Genomic DNA, 16,462 nt, shown 5'->3' with positions numbered 1-16,462 from the left:
GGCTTTGCATAAACCTCACAAACCACCACAGGAGATGAGTTAAATCTCTTCTGTCACATTCTTTTTCACTAATCATTAAGAGATGTGTGGATGGGCTGGGGATGTGGCTCAAGCGGTAGCGCGCTCGCCTGGCATGCATGTGGCCCGGGTTCGATCCTCAGCACCACATACAAACAAAGATGTTATGTCCGCCGATAACTAAAAAATAAATATTAAAAAAATTCTCTCTCTCTCTCTCTCTCTCCCCTTCTCCCTCTCTCTCTCTCTAAAAAAAAAAAAAAAAAAAAAAAAAAAGAGATGTGTGGATAAAAGCTCATCAGTCCAGACACATTTTCACAGAAAAGTATCTTCTCTCTAAGGGAGGTTCCAGAATCTCTTAGATACTTCTTTAAACACAACTCATTATAAATTTAAAATGAACATAATTTAAAAGAAACACAAGCCTATGTTGAGTGCTGTGGTGCACACTTGTAATCCCAGCATGTAGGCTAAGGCAGGAGGATCACAAGTTCAAGGTCAAGCTCAACAACTTAGTGATACCCTTTCTCAAAATAAAAAATAAAAAGAGCTGAGGATGTAGTTCAGTGGTAAAGCACCCCTAATAACAAAAGATAAAAAAATAATTTAAAAAATACAAGCTTGGGCTGGGGCCGTGGCTTAGAGTCAAAGCACTTGCCTAGCATGTGTGAGGCACTGGGTTCAATCCTCAGCACCACATTAAAAACAAACAAATAAAGGCATTCTGTCCATCTACAAGTACAAATTTTTTTTTTTTTAAAATACAAGCCTATCTCAGAGACACAAATCATCATTAGATAGATTGATTGTGGATCAAGCTCCTACACAACTTACAACTTTCTCCTAAGTCTGCTTGGGACAGAATGGATGCCCATGACATCACTAAAGGGTGAGCTAGAGTAAAGTTTACGTGAAGATGAACCTTTTAAATCAGTCTTATGATCTTTCTCCATGATCTCAGACATTGCCATGACAAGTTCTGAATATGAGTTCTCTCAGAATAAACCTCTGGACTTGAAAGTCTGATAAGGGGAGGAGCCAGGAGTTGTGAAGACTGGGCTCTGATTCTGGATTTATAGATGACCAAGAGATCCAAAGGCACAGGAGGAAATGATACAGAACAAACTGAACCACCAGGGAAAGCCTAGGATGGTGATAATACCCTGAAGACTCAGTCACCCCTATGCAGGAGGCCTGGACTCTGGCCCACGGGCAGCATCTTACCTCGGAAGGAGGCCAACATACACTGCAGGTAGGCATGCCGCACTGCAGAGGTGGAAGTTTTAAGGCTGAAAGCTTTCTTGAACCAGTCGATGAGCTTCTTAGGTACTTCCGTAGTGAACCGATTACACCAGAGAGCCAGGACAGAGACAGCATGTACCAAAGTACCTTCATGAACTAGAGAAAGAAACAAAGTCTCAAGAGTCTGATATGTTACAACCATGTCAAATCACTGCAAGCCACACAGGAAAGCAAGCCAGCAGAATACTAAGGGGAGGAAGCAAAGATACTTCAGACTACTCCCAGGCAAAAGAGGTGTGCCTTCAGGAGGTAGTTATGGAAGGCTCCCACTGTGGAAAACCACAGTTGATGATGAGTCCAGACCTCATGCTCCCCATGCTGCACAGAATTACCTTCCTGCTGGAGGAATGGGATGAACAGCTCAGCCACGGTCCCATTCAGGACTTGACCGAAAGGCCCAGACACCACATGATGACTGACGCTTCCAATCCCTGAAAGGCAGATTCCCTGCTTAGCTCTCTTGTCTGCAGAAACCACATCAGGCAAGTCTTCCTGCCACTGCCACCAGATTCCCCAGCAGCCATGCCTCTCCTCTATCTATTACTAACCCTCCCTCAATTCACAGTGCTGAGTTTTATAGCAGCCAAGCCTCTGGCCAGGTTGCAGAGTCTTGGGAGGCAAACTGGCCTGGTCAAGACAGCCAGAGATGTCAGGATCCAAAAAGGGATTTGGCTTGCTCAAAGGATGTTAGACTTCACCCAATACTGCACCACACTTCTAGGGCCTGGAGAGAAATCCCATACCTGAGAGGACGCTGATCTTCTGGGCTACAATAGTTAGCTTTCCCTCCGAGCCTGAGAGGAGAGAAGCAAAGGATTAAGTTCACATCAGCTACACTTCCCAACAACAGTGCAGTCAAGAGGTGACATATGATACATTACAGACTCCAAACGGAGCCTTTCTGGTGTAAAACTGGGTTTAAGATAACATTTACTAGTCTCAGACTAAAAAAAAAAATAGTATGTTCTTAGAAAATAATTTGAGAAGCAAAAAATATGAAAAAAAAATTATTAAATTACCCACATTCCCACTACTCAAAGACATTGTTAATACCTTGATATATCATTTCCTTTAGTTGGTTTTTTATTTTTATTTTTTGCAATGCCTACAGAAGAATATACACTTAAAAATACTAAGATCACCCATCTACACTTCCTTGAGTGTACTTTTGCTCACATCATACATGCACACTTCAGTGTCCCCATGGCCACATGGTCCTGTCACAAGCAGACTCAGAACCAAGTTCCCACCAGATCTGGGGTCCCAGAGAATGCTGGGGTCACACCTCAGCCATTCCCAGGGCAAAGAAAGCCTGCTCACCTCCAAGGATGGCAAACAGATGCCTGGTCAGGGCCTCCATGGCTGAGGAATCGCTGCACTGGCGGGCCAGATTGCGCAGTGCCAACACAGCTTCGTCCATCAAGCGGGGACTGTTGGATTTCAGCTGATCTAGACACACAGAGTCACTGCTCAAGGGCTGCAGACAGCTGAACATTCACACTTTAGTGTGTTACTTTTAGCTTCCCAGCTCTTCACTCATTATCTGTTCGCATTAGAGCCCTCAAGAAAGAAACCCTACTTATGTAGGTGGCTAAAGTCTTATTTCTTTTTTTGTTTTTGTTTTTTGATACTAGAGATTGAACTCAGCAGCACTCAACCACTGAGCCACATCCCCAACCCTATTTTGTATTTTATTTTATTTATTTATTTTTTTAAAGAGAGAGAGAGAGAGGAGAGAGAGAGAGAGAGAGAATTTTTTTAATATTTATTTTTTTAGTTCTCTGCGGACACAACATCTTTGTTGGTATGTGGTGCTGAGGATCGAACCCAGGCCGCACGCATGCCAGGCGAGCGCGCTACCGCTTGAGCCACATCCCCAGCCCCCTATTTTGTATTTTATTGAGACAGGGTCTCACTGAGTTGCTTAGTGCCTAGCTTTTGCTGTGGCTGGCTTTGAACTTGTGATCCTCCTGTCTCAGCCTCCCAAGCTGCTGGGATTACAGGCATGCACCACTGTGCCCAGCTGAAGTCTTAATTCTAACCTGAGCTGACCCCTACTCCCTTTTCAACAAGAAATGTAACAAATACAACCAAAATCCAAGGTACACTGAGGGGCCTGCCAGAGTTCTGGATACTCACTGGCCAGGCCTTTCACAATATCCAGGGCATACTGGCTAAGGTCAAGCGTCACTGATGCCAGCAGACTGGAGATGGCTAAGGGGAGAGAAAGCATTGTCAGGTGAGTCTCAAGGATCAAGAACTGTTTTGCCCTACTCCCCAGCAAATGCCACCAGGTCTGCTCTCTAGCCACATGTAAACATGACCACCTTCATCTCTACAGGGATAAAAGAGTAGTCACATCCTTGAACCAAAGCTCTGCTGAAAAGTTATATGCTATCCCATCCCAAATAGCAAAAAATCACCCCTCCAACATTCTAACAATATGTTACCAATTGAGTCAGGGAGAGACTCAACCCTCAGGCTTTATTGTTTCAAGTGACACCTTTACACTAAGTCCAAACTGTCTGGAGAAAAGGTTCTTAACCTGAACGATCCTAAATCACTAAAATCATATGCAGCATTCTAAGTGGATATGTTTTTGTGTGTTCTTTCAATAAGAAAGTCCATGATTTTCAGCATATTCTGAAAAGGATCCCTGATCTCTCTTCCAAGGTCCCAAAGAGGTAACAGTGAATAAATACATCTCCCACTCCCAACTCGCATATGCTTCCTGCTGCCAATCATCAGGAGTAGAGCTGATGCAGCAACTCGCCCCTCCCATCATCCTGTTCAGCTGGAACCTACTTTCAATAACATTTTCTGGACTCCTGAGTAAGGACTTCTGTATGGTGGGCAGAATCAGATCCTTAAATTCTGAGTGGGACATGTACCGGAGCAGAGGGGCACAGTTATCCTATAAAAAATAAAAAAAGGAGTCAAGACACCCGGCCCTCATGGGAATAGGAATAGAATAAAGGGCAGAGCTGTCCTAGAATTTAAAATGGGACTTGAGGTTTGTCCAGGCGAGTAAGGTACACCACCCACTCACCAACAGGTACTTCGGAGGCTTTACTTTGCTCATCAGAATGTTCTTCACGTAGAAATCCAACAGAGCACTCTAGAGGACATAAAGATCTGGATGGACCCTGGCCCTTTAAAAGTGTCTGGCCTACAGTGTAGATCCTCTTGAAGGAGCCCCCAAAAAACACAAATCAGTACCCCAAAATCTCAGTGGTAAGCACAGGGTCCCACTGATCATTCCAATCCATTTAGAAGCCCTCCAAGGTTCTCCATGGCTCCTGGGATAAAATCCAAAGATGGTGGCATAGCTTATAAGACCCTGCCTTCCCCCAGGAGGCTGTACCTTGCACCTCTCTCACCCACACCTGCCACTCCAACCCCATCGCCTCAATGCTCCCCCCACCAGCTGACTTCTCTGCTCTTCCTCACCTCTTTACCTACTAACTCTTCTTCCACCCTCAAAGTTCCTTCACCCACGATGTGTTCCCTGGGCCACAGCGTAGTCAGGATCCCCCAATGCAAGTGTCACAGCTTCTCACACTTTTCCTTGGTAGCACTTATCACAGTTATGATTATCTAGATGCTCATCACCTACTGTCAGATTCCTTTTCAGATTCAGTTCTGCAGGAATCATAGCTCCCTTACTCCCTGCTGCATCCCCAGCACCTGGCAGTTCTGGCACATGGCCACTGCTCAATGGAGGTGAATAAATGCCTGCATGAACAAGCAAACTACCATTCTAATAATTACACCAGGATTCACCAAAAGCTAGACTACAGAGAAAACTTTCCAATTCAATGAAGTTCGTTATTATGGCAAAAGGCCAAGGTCTCATGTGAGAAAACCAACAATGTGAGATGAGACCAACAGCTCAGGCCACAAAAGCAAAACAATACCCACTGTCACTGTGCCTGGCACTTACCTTGTGCTGATTAACCACATCCATTTCCTTGTGGCTTGTGCAGAACTGTACCAGCAGACCCAGCATGCCAGCATAGTTCTGGTTGGGTTCTAGGCTAAGAATGGCTGACAAGTACTGTTCCACCAGCCCAGGGTTCTGAACAAGAAAGCAGAAGTCAGATGTCTCAAATGGCAGCAAGGACATGGAAGAAGTATTGCCATCTACCTCCTGCCAGCCCTGTCACCTCTTTCCACAGCTTAGTGAGCTTCTTCACAGCACCATTCACGGCATGCTTGTGGGAGCCACCCAGCACCTCCAGCAGGAGAAGGCACTGTACCTCCACCTGCCAAGACAGGGAAACACATGGGTCAGGATGTGATAAGGAAGTGGAGGTCCTGTGACCCTCACCGTCTGCCAGAGTCCTTCCTCAGGTCCTTAGATCCTGGCCTCTTCCATTCAACTCCATCCTGATTCTCCCCCTCTAGGCCCTTTAATTATGCTAGCAATTATTTAATAAATATTTTAAGTTGCCTACTCTGACTCAGACAAAAGGGAACAAGACATACAGGGAACAAGATAGAACTGAGGAACAAAAAGATATTAAACGAATATAGACACAAGTGAATACATAATTTCAGTGAGACAGGTGCCATGCAGGAGAAAAACAAGGGTCCTGTCTCATATACTCCTTATCTGCCCTGACTTTCTTTCATTAAGTCCATAAATGCCTGATGTGCAATGACCAAACAGCAGGCACCATGCTATACACTATGAAAGTAAAGTTCAAAATAGTTAATTCTAGACAACACAAAGCTCATTATCCAACTCAGAAGGCACACAGAGGTACCCAATTAAAAAAACCTCAGAGACTTTATGCTTCATAAGACACCCAAAGTTACAGGGGAGCAAGGGCGATTTGCCACCCTGAGAAAATGGATATGTTTGTGAAATCAAAGCTGCTGAATTTCACTTGCCCATTTATAAAATGACACACATACAAGTTATTCACTGTAGCATTGTATCAACAGAGGACTAGGTATATATATTATGTAATTACAAACTATATGCTGTTCTGGGACAAAATCTAAGACTAAAAAACGTGAAAGAAGAAAAGTATGTACCGTGTGCTATTATTTTTTAAAAAATATTTTTTAATATTTATTTTTTAGTTTTAGTTTTCGGTGGACACAACATCTTTATTTTATTTTTATGTGGTGCTGAGGATCGAACCCAGCGCCTCGCGCATGCCAGGCGAGCGCGCTACCACTTGAGCCACATCCCCAGCCCCACCGTGTGTTATCATTTTGTTTAAAAGAATATTTGGGGGCTGGGGCCTTAGCTCAGGGGTAGAGCGCTTGCCTAGCATGCCTGAGGCACTGAGTTTGATTCTCAGCATGTAAATGAATGAATAAAAAATAAAGGACCAACAACAACTACAAAAAATTTTTTTAAAACATGTACAGAGAACATACCTGTATTCAAAAAATTATTAAGGGAAGGAACCAAGGTAGCTAGGCACAGGGGTTGGAGGGCAACCAATATAACCTTCTATACCTGCTGGATTTTGAACTTTTTGGTAATACAAAAATTTTTTAAGTTTGCTGATATCACATTCAGAACTATACTGCTGTTCTCTCTCCTGGAATGTTCTAACCCTTGATCTGGATGTGGCTTATCCTCTCATATCCCTCAGGTCCCTGCTCAAATGACACCTCCTTAGAGAAGCCCTCCTGCCACCTGCGACCATTCTATTCCCTCACCCTGCTTCTCTCAGCACTCCTATGTTCTCTGGAGCTGGGGTTGTGGCTCAGTGGTAGAGCGCTTGCCTGGCACACGTAAGGCAGTAGGTTCAATCCTCAGTGCCATATAAAAAAAATAAACAAAAAACATAAAGGCATTTTGTCCATCTATAACTAAAAATGTGTTTAAAAGAAAAAAAAAGTATAAGCTCCATGGAAGCAAGGTGCTTCTCTGCCTTCTTGTTGACACATGAGCCCCCACTTTGAGAACAGCGCCAGCATTTGACAGGCCTTAAACCTATGCTCGGGCAACTGAATGGAACCCAACCAGCAAAGGAGAATCCAGATTCTAGACACAGAAAAACCAAGCAGCCACAAAAAACCTGATGCGTTTCTCCCATACCACAACACTCCAGGGCTGACCCTCTCTATCCCACAAACTGGGTGACTTACCTCAGATACCAGTTATAAAAATTCACTGGAGGTAAGCCATGAGCTCACCCAGGATGAACCATCTTATAAGAAACTCTTTTGGTAACAAAGAAATGCTCCATCCAAAGGGGTTCAAGAGAGTCCCAGCTCACACCAATTACAGCACATACACTACCTGGGAGATTTCAAAGTTTTAATCCATCATTAATTGATGAAGGCTACTCCATGGCTGCCCCCTGAGGTGTGGTACTACATAAGCTCCCAGGGATGTAGCCATCTATCCATTTAACTTGCTGCCTGCTTCATGGAGAGGTGCTTCTGGCTTTCTAACAGCACTTGTCATTTAAAGTCACCTGATAAGTACTCTACAGTTTCTATGGCCATTTCACATGTGTTAACTGAGCCTCTCTCTTTTTTTTTTAAGAGAGAGAGAGAGAATTTTAATTTTTATTTTTTAGTTTTCAGCAGACACAACATCTTTGTATGTGGTGCTGAGGATCGAACCTGGGCCGCACACACGCCAGGCGAACACGCTACCACTTGAGCCACATCCCCAGCCCTAACTGAGCCTCTCTTAATAACTCCTTTTCTTTTTGCAGTGCTAGGGATTGAACCCAGGCCCTCACACTTGCTAAGTGCTCTATCACTGAACTACATCCCCAGCCCTTTTTATTTTGAGACAGGGACTCACTAAGTTGTCCATGCTAGTCTCAAACTTGCAATCCTCCTGCCTCAGTCTCCTCAGTTGTAAGGATTACAGGAATATGCCACCATACCCAGCAATAATGACTCTTAGAGATGTGTGGGTGAGTGGTACTTTTTCCCTTTTTGCAGATGAGGAAACAGGCTCAGAAAATTAAGTGCTTTAGCCAAATCTCATGGCTAAAAAGCAGATCCATACCAAGATCTTCATATTTTTCATTAAACCACAAACCATTTCTCTTGACCTATACTAAGCATAACTACTCATTCAAAAGAAACTCCCCACCTAGCCTATTTAGGCCATCTCTAGTAAGTAGACATGTGGGAACAAAAAGAAGGGAATGTGAAAGGGAGGAGAAAATTTAGGGACCAAAAGGCAGGGCAAGAATTCTATTCCACTAGCCAGTTCAACATTGAGATCCAAATACAAGAAAAAGGATAATTATCAAGAAAAAAAAAATTATTTACACTACTATGGTTTATGGTTTGCTTGCTTTTTGGCTATCTTTCCCACTCCAGCTTGTCAAGTCTTCCATACATGCCATGAAGGCAGGGATCATGGTCTTCTTGTGCATCACTGTATCTCCTGTACCTCACACAGAAGCTCAAAACCATATTGTGAATTGATGAATATGATTATGTTGGCCCTTGTGCCCAACTTCAAAAGTCACATGCCTCAGGGTAGGTCAAGTTCCTTGTCACAGGTACCTGGAAGAGCACTTGCCACATCGAAGGTACTAAAACACCCCTAACTCCATGCAGAAAGCTGACCCTCACTTCTCTAATGACCTGGGAACCTACCAGTTTATTCCAGATGTCTCCTTGCCGCTTTGCTTTTGAGGGAAAGACAATGCGCACTAGAAGGCAGGTCCAGGTCAGAGCCAGCAAGGCGGCTGAGCCGCTGCTCTTACTGTAGAGGAGAGGGGAAGAGAAGGTGAGTGCAGAGAACAAATATTCACCCCCACAGCCCTGCCTGGTACATAGGACCCTCTCTTGACCAAAGCGGGCAGAAACCTACTCCCTTTAAATCACCTATGACAACTAAGGACAGAATTCAAGTCTCATTCGCCAAAGTTCCATTTCTTGGCACTTACAATCATAAAAACAAAAGGATGGCTTGCCCTGCCCAGTGCCTTGCTTCCACCAGTTTCCAGCCCTGCTTCTCAAAAAAGTGTGATTCTCCACTGAGCTGCCCATCCTCACTCCTCCCTCCACCAGAGGCTGACTCCAAGCAGATTCAAGGGCCATTCAAAGAGGAAAGAGCTAAGAACAAGGTGTGCCAGTGAGGTTCATCTGCACTAGCCTAGCCTACCTGAGCAGGACCCACCAATCCCTAAGGAGCCACAATCTTTACTGCTTACCTGGGAACACCTGCTTTGGAGCCAATGCCCGAAGACTGCAGAGAGTGCAGGAGGTTCTTGGCAGTGGCCTCTGGCTGGGCCTCAGCCAACTGCTGGATGGCTGCCTGCAGGGCCCTGCGGGAGGCTGCATCTCTAAGAGAAAGAATGAAGGGGAAAGGTGAGTATGTGGACTTGGGCAGGGACAGGACTGCTTAAACCAAGCACTGGCCTTTCTCAGAAAAAACACAATCACACTATATTCTAAAGGACACAGACGACAGGATTAGGAAATAACTAGAGAAATCCACCTCCTCCCAGAGTTTTAAAAGTAGCTGACAAGGGCAAATAAACCATTAAGAGTATAAGGGCAGGGGCTGAGGCCATAGCTCAGTGGTAGAGCACCTGCCTTGCATGTGTGAGGCGCTGGGTTCGATCCTTAGCACCACATAAAAATAAAGAAAGATACTGTGTCCAACTACAACTGAAAAAATATTAAAAAAAAAAAAAAAGAGTATAAGGGCAGGGCTAGGATTTGGGCTAAGCGATAAATCGCTTGCCTAGCACATGCGAGGCCCTGAGTTCAATCCTCAGCATCACATATAAATAAATAAAGATATTGTATCCAACTACAACTACAACTAAAAAATTAAATATTTAAAAAAGTTTCTCTTTAAAAAAAAAAATGGGCTAGGGATGTGGCTCAAGCTGTAGCACGCTCGCCTGGCATGCGTGCGGCTCAGGTTCAATCCTCAGTACCACATACAAACAAAGATGCTGTGTCCGCCGAAAACTAAAAAATAAATATTAAAATTAATTCATTCTCTCTCTCTCTCTCTCTTTAAAAAAAAAAAAGAGTATAAGGGCAGCACCTACATTCATGGAACACATATTAGGGCTTCCAACCAGGCCAAGTGCTTTAGCATGTATGATGAAGGATGGCATACACTGAGCACTTAGGACGAGGCAGGCATGGTTCCATGCCTTTATACTACCACCACCTATATGAGATAGACAACAGCATCATTCCCAGTCTGTAGATGAAGAGACTGAGGCACAGAGAGGTTAAGAACTTGCCCAGCAGCTAGATATGGACCCAGGTCTAACCACTACCCCATACCATCTCTCTGTATCAAGTGCTCCAGGCACTGAGCCTCTGGTTGGGATTCACCTGTATCGATGCAGAGTCAAGCAGAACAACTTGCAGAGCCCTTTCACTGCTCCCTCTGGCAGATCTGAAACCCAAGATCACACAGAAATGGATCAATAAAAGACAAAGTGAGCATTTGCTTAAGCCAAGCATTCTGCCAGCCAGGGTCTTGGCCACTGGATGCTGACACTCCCCACATGTGGGATAAAATCCTCAGGAGGAAAAAAACAAAAAGATCAGACACTAGGAAAATGCCTGGTACAGAAAAGCTTTAGGGAGACATTTGCTAAATGAATGAAAGAAAGGAAGCACAAGTGGTTTCAAAATACTCCATGCTGGGGCTGGGATTGTGGCTTAGTGGTAGAGCGCTCACCTAGCATGCATGAGGCACTGGGTTCGATCCTAAGCATCACATAAATGTAAAATAAAGATATTGTATCCACTTAAACCTAAAAATAAATAAATAAATACTCTATGCTCTCCATGGAGCGAGGTCTGGGAGTTCTGGACTATTCTGCTTCTTGTTCTGGATACTGGTAACACGACATGTTGGTGTGTAATGATTCAGCAAGCTGCTTGTATTTTTCTTTATGTACATCCTAATAAACAGTTAAAAACACAGTACAATCCAGGCATGGTGGTGTGAACCTACAGTCCCAGTTACCTGGGGAGCTGAGGCACAAGGACCACAAGTTAGAGGCCAACGTGGACAATTCAGCAAGACCCTGTCTCAAAGAAAAGAAAATTCAGTAGCACAATTCTGTAATCCCAGCTACTAGGGACACTCAGTCAGGAAGATCCTGAGTTTAAGGCCAGGCTCAGCAATTTAGGGAGACCCCGTCTCAAAAAAGGGCTGGAGATGTAGCTCAGTGGTAGAGTGCCCCTGGGTTCAATCCCCTGGACCTAAAGAAAAAAAGAAAGTATTAAAGTACCAGGACTAGAAAAGGAAAGAGACCTTAACTGGAGTGGTTTCTGAAAGTCTAAAGGACCTAAGGATGGCCTGTAAGTAGTCAATAGAGATGTGCAAAGAGAAGGCAGCACATGCTCAGTGCTATTAGCAACATGAGCAGACATGCAGGGCACTGAAAGGAAGGCCTGCTGTCCCCCAGCACTCCATCAGTGCTGCTCTAAGCACTTCACACTCGTGAACTGATTTAATTCCCACAAAGAGGGCTCTATTATTAATAAGCCCTCTTTAAGGTGAAGAAAATGAGCAACAGGAATCCGAGCAGGCCAGCCAGAGGGAATCAAGCAGTTTGGTCCACCAAGAGTGCTCAGGAATGTTAGGAAACCAGCATGTAACAAGTGCTGCAGGCCAGACCAGAGACCGCAGACAAAAGTGGGAGGCCCCCAAGAGCAAGAGATCCATGAAGGGCTCACAGGGTGCCTGCATTCCAGGCACCCAAATGAGGAAAGAGAAATGAATGAGGTACAGAGACCAAGTTCCCAGAGCTCTTAATACTGTGTTGTCAGTCTAACTTAGGACTACGGCAGTAATTAAGGGAAAAAGAGTGAGAGTAAACAGAGCCAGAAACAGGTGGTGACTAAAAGAATGGCAAGAACAACAGCTAATATACCCTACAAGCAAACCATAGCCAGGCGATGCGTCAAACAGCCTCAGGTGTGTTTTTACTTCTCATACCAACCCTGAGACAGGTACTACTGCCATCTTAGGTTCAAAGACAAGAGACAGGCTCAGAGAGGTAAAGTGACGAGGGCAGGTCACACTACCTGTATGTGGCAAAGGCATGGCTAGAACACAGCTGAGCCTCTCAACACTGATTATTGAACTAGAAAAAAAATTCAGTCACAGGAAACACTGCCTCAGTGAGTCTTCCATTCAGGTCTATGGAGACAAGAGTGGGGAGAGCAGAGCACCCTCAGAGGCCTCAGGTTCAGGCTCAGGCTCAGGCTGGGCTGGGAGATATGCACCAATGGGCCCCAGGATTAGCCAGCTCTGACAAAGTCCTCAACCCCTCACCCTGGCTGGAAATATCTTACCCCATCTTTGGTTGACTTACTTGATTATCTGTTACCATAACAAATGGAAGCAAGACTCACTATACAACAGCCTTTCCTTGGACTCAAAAATAAGAATACTGAGAATTAATGATTTCATGAAGGAGTTGGTTATCTTTCCACAATCAACTTATACATCAAAGCACTTCACAAACACAGCTCACCCTGAACTGTAGAATTTCAGGGTGACAGAAGAGTAAAACCACCCTCAAAAGGTCCTAAGTAGGGGCTGGGATTGTGCTCAGCGGTAGAGCGCTCGCCTAGCATGGGCAGGACCCGGGTTCGATCCTTAGCACCATATCTTCACCCCAACAACTGGGACAAAGTGGAGAATGTAGTGATCAACAGTCATTTCACAGGGAGAGTCAACCATTATGGCTCCGCACACACATACAGTGATAACATCACAACCTGTCTTTAATAACTAGAACCATGTTGAGAAAAAAACCTCTGAGGAGGCCGTAAACTCATACACTAAAGATTAATACACAGGCAAAGTTCTCAGAAGGTCACACACAGCAATTTACTCTATTTATACACCACTTTAACAAGCTTGGGTATGTTGCTCAGACAATAGCAGTTGAGAAGCATCAAAAGAGGATGGGGTGGGCTGGGGGTGGCTCAGTGGCAGAGTGCTTGCCTAGCATATGTGAAGTACCGGGTTAGATTCTCAGCACTGCATATAAATAAATAATATAAATAAATAAAATAAAGGTCCATTGACAACTTAAAAAAAAAAAAAAAAAAACAGGGGTGAAGAATGGTGGGAAGTAGGCTCTTCACCAATGTGAGTAGGAGCTGACAAAAGGGGAGACCCAGTTCCACACAGCCATAGCTCAAACTTGAACAAATCAGGAATCTCGTAGAGGGCTCAAAACCCACCCCAGGGCTTTCTGAATTGATTCTGAGTTGCTGGTGGAGCTGGGAATATCTGTAATAAGTTCTGAGGCAATGCTGATGCTAACAGTCTAGGAACCACATTGTGACAACCAATGCTGTACAATAAAACAAACACATCAAGACGAAATTTAAAAAACTAATGAGGACTTATTGAATGAAGGCAAAATGATCTTACACAGCCCCATAGGTCATAGAGAGATATCAGTTAGTAGGCAGGATGAGGACAACTAGATGTGCCTGGCGTTTCCCACCACATGCTCCCCAGGCCCTGGGAAAGTAAGTTCTCAGCAAAAAAGAGGTTCAATGAAAATACTGTATTAAAAAAAACACTTAATAGGACTAGGAATGTAATTCAATAGCCAAGTGCTTGCCAAGTTTCTACAAGGTCCTGAGTTCAAAACTCAGAATTGCAAAAAAAAAAAGAGTGCAGTGGCATCCACCTATAATCCCAGCAATTCAGGAAGTTAGGGGCAGGAGGCTCTCAAGTTCAAGAAAGACCTCAACAGCTCAGCAAGACCCTGCCTCAATAAAAACCAAAAAGGAGTGGGGATATAGCTTAGTAGTAGAGCACCCATGGGGTCAATCCCCAGTACTTAAAAAAAAAGAAAGAAAAGAACACTATTAAGTGTTCTTTTCAAAAACAGTTTGTTGTACATGTCCCAGATGAGTATGAGAAAACATCTCCCAAATTTACTGGAATTCTTTACTGCTCAATTATCTGCTACCATCTTGCTGACTTGCATGAACACACATTGAGAAAAACTGTGCTCCAAGTCACAAGGATGCTTTTGTACCCATATTCTAAAGAAAGACTGTTGGGGGCTGGGGATGTGGCTCAAGCGGTAGGGCGCTCGCCTGGCATGCGTGTGGCCTGGGTTCGATCCTCAGCACCACATACAAACAAAGATGTTGTGTCCGCCGAAAACTAAAAAATAAATATTAAAAAATTCTCTCTCTCTCTCTCCTCTCTCACTCTCTCTTAAAAAAAAATAAAGTATAATGTCCATGGCTTTAAAAAAAATAAAAATTAAAAAAAAAAAAAAAGAAAGACTGTTGGGTCAGGTAGAGCAGTGCAAACCTGTAATCCCAGCTTCTCAGGAAGCTGAGGGAGGAGGATCACAAGTTCAAAGCCAGCCTCAGCAATTTAGTAAGCCTCTCGACAACTTAGCAAGACCCTATGTCAAAATAGAAAAATAAAGGGCTGAGGATATAGAGCAGCGATAAAACACCCCTGGGTTGAATCCCCAGTACCAAAAACAAAAAGAAAGAAGGATTGTTGGTATCTTCTAGAAACATTTCCAATTGAAATGTATAAAAACTATAAAAAGCTTTGACACCTGAATGAAAAAAATCTCCACTAACCCATATGTTTCAACTGTTTCAATGCACATTATAACAAACAAAGTGAAGGCAGAAGTTGTGCAGAGCAAGAAAAAAAAAGATCACAGCTCTAAGAAGAAATTATTTTTAAATGGAATAGTATATAGGCAATAAGATGGTAAATAAATACCTTTTCCAGCAACACACTTTCCTAGTTCACCCAGGATTTCTCTCCGTTCCTTCACACTGGCTGTTGTTACCTTCCCCGCAAAACGTTTTAGTGTCTCGGAAACCTGTGAAGACCAAGCCCACAAAAACAGTTTCACCAGGTAGACTACAGAACAATCAGTGTATATGTGCACACGAGTGTGTATGTGCTGGAACTGTGCACAACTGGCACTGAGGCTGGATAATTCTTTGTGGGAGTGTGTTGCCTTTACCTCTTATAAGATTTTACTAGCATTCCTGGTCTCTACCCACCAGCAGTCATTCTCCTCCCCAAGCAGTTTTTGTCTTTGTGGTGGTGCTGGGGATTGAACCTAGGGCTTCATGCATTTGAGGCAAACACTCTACCAACTGATCTATATCCCCAGCCATTCCCCCAAGCAGTTTTGAAAATCAAAATCTCCCAATGTTGTCAAATGACTCCTGGGGAACAAAATCATGGCCCAGTTGAGATGCACATTTTAATCCAATCAGTCAATATACCTTGCTTAGACTTGGGCCAAAATAGGAAGGCAAAGGGCAAAAACCTGTCGACAGAAATATCTTTTCAGAACTACCCAAAACCTAGAGAAGGCCTATGTGCCCAGTATTTTCCTTTTACATTATCCCACTTTATCATCTCACAGGGGAATATAAGTATCCTGGCCAGTCTAGCTGAGCACAAGTACACTGGCTAAAGGTAAAAGATTAAAAGGTTGGAGCCCAGTTCTGCCCCTAATTAGCTGTAGAAACTCAAGTCGAATAATGTCACCTCCTGATCTTCAGTTTCTTCATCTATCCAGGACAGATTATAGCACCTATTTCATATGACTGCTGTGGCAATTAATGAGTTAAAGAAATACAGCACTTGGGCTGGGGTTGTGGCCCACAGGTAGAGTGCTTGCCTAGCTTGTGTGAGGCACTGGGTTCGATCCTCAGCATCACGTGAAAATAAAGATATGGTGTCCACCTATAACTAAATAATAAACTAAAAAAAAGAAATACAGCACTTACTCATCTTGAGCCCAAACTGGTTACTAACACTAACAAGACTGCAAAAGTAGCATCAGTAGCCCCATCTCATTAGTGATGAAGGAACCACCTCCAAGAGGGGAAGTCATTGCTCAGAGTGCAGCCCAGAGTCACAGCATCTGCATTTTTGAAACTAAGCCTGAAACCAAGTAAGTCCATAAACTGATGCCAAATCTTTAGCTTTCAACAGTCATCTGAGTTAACACAGCTATAGTCCCCTGCTAGGGACATAAGCATAAGACCCAGGGAGGGGAGCAGTGTGCATATATTTCTGAAAGCCCAAGAAAATCTACTTCTGAGGAGTATTCTACAAGCCAAAGTGGGCAGGTTGTGGATTCATGAGCGAGCAGTAGAGAAGGACACGGTAACACATAAGGGCCATCGT

The 16,462-nt window shown here is 43.9% G+C and overlaps 1 protein-coding gene across 2 annotated transcripts in view; it reads right to left on the bottom strand.

Moving 5' to 3' along the window:
* Gcn1 (GCN1 activator of EIF2AK4) overlaps positions 1–16,462 on the bottom strand; it is a 66,966-nt gene that overhangs the window by 46,498 nt on the left and 4,006 nt on the right. For both annotated transcript variants that reach the window (XM_005336818.5, XM_040289406.2), the window contains exons 2-14: positions 15,032–15,134; positions 10,624–10,687; positions 9,477–9,608; positions 8,917–9,025; positions 5,487–5,585; positions 5,264–5,398; positions 4,370–4,438; positions 4,126–4,234; positions 3,460–3,534; positions 2,641–2,769; positions 2,064–2,114; positions 1,653–1,751; positions 1,243–1,416 (exon numbers count right to left, since the gene is read on the bottom strand). In XM_005336818.5, the coding sequence (XP_005336875.2) occupies positions 1,243–1,416; positions 1,653–1,751; positions 2,064–2,114; positions 2,641–2,769; positions 3,460–3,534; positions 4,126–4,234; positions 4,370–4,438; positions 5,264–5,398; positions 5,487–5,585; positions 8,917–9,025; positions 9,477–9,608; positions 10,624–10,687; positions 15,032–15,134 (1,348 nt within the window). The remainder of the gene's footprint in view (positions 1–1,242; positions 1,417–1,652; positions 1,752–2,063; positions 2,115–2,640; positions 2,770–3,459; positions 3,535–4,125; positions 4,235–4,369; positions 4,439–5,263; positions 5,399–5,486; positions 5,586–8,916; positions 9,026–9,476; positions 9,609–10,623; positions 10,688–15,031; positions 15,135–16,462) is intronic.

Source organism: Ictidomys tridecemlineatus, chromosome 2, assembly GCF_052094955.1.
Source record: "Ictidomys tridecemlineatus isolate mIctTri1 chromosome 2, mIctTri1.hap1, whole genome shotgun sequence".
In the NCBI taxonomy this organism is placed as follows: domain Eukaryota; kingdom Metazoa; phylum Chordata; class Mammalia; order Rodentia; family Sciuridae; genus Ictidomys; species Ictidomys tridecemlineatus.
Note: the sequence above shows the minus strand (reverse complement) of the source record. Positions and strands in the feature narration are given on the sequence as shown.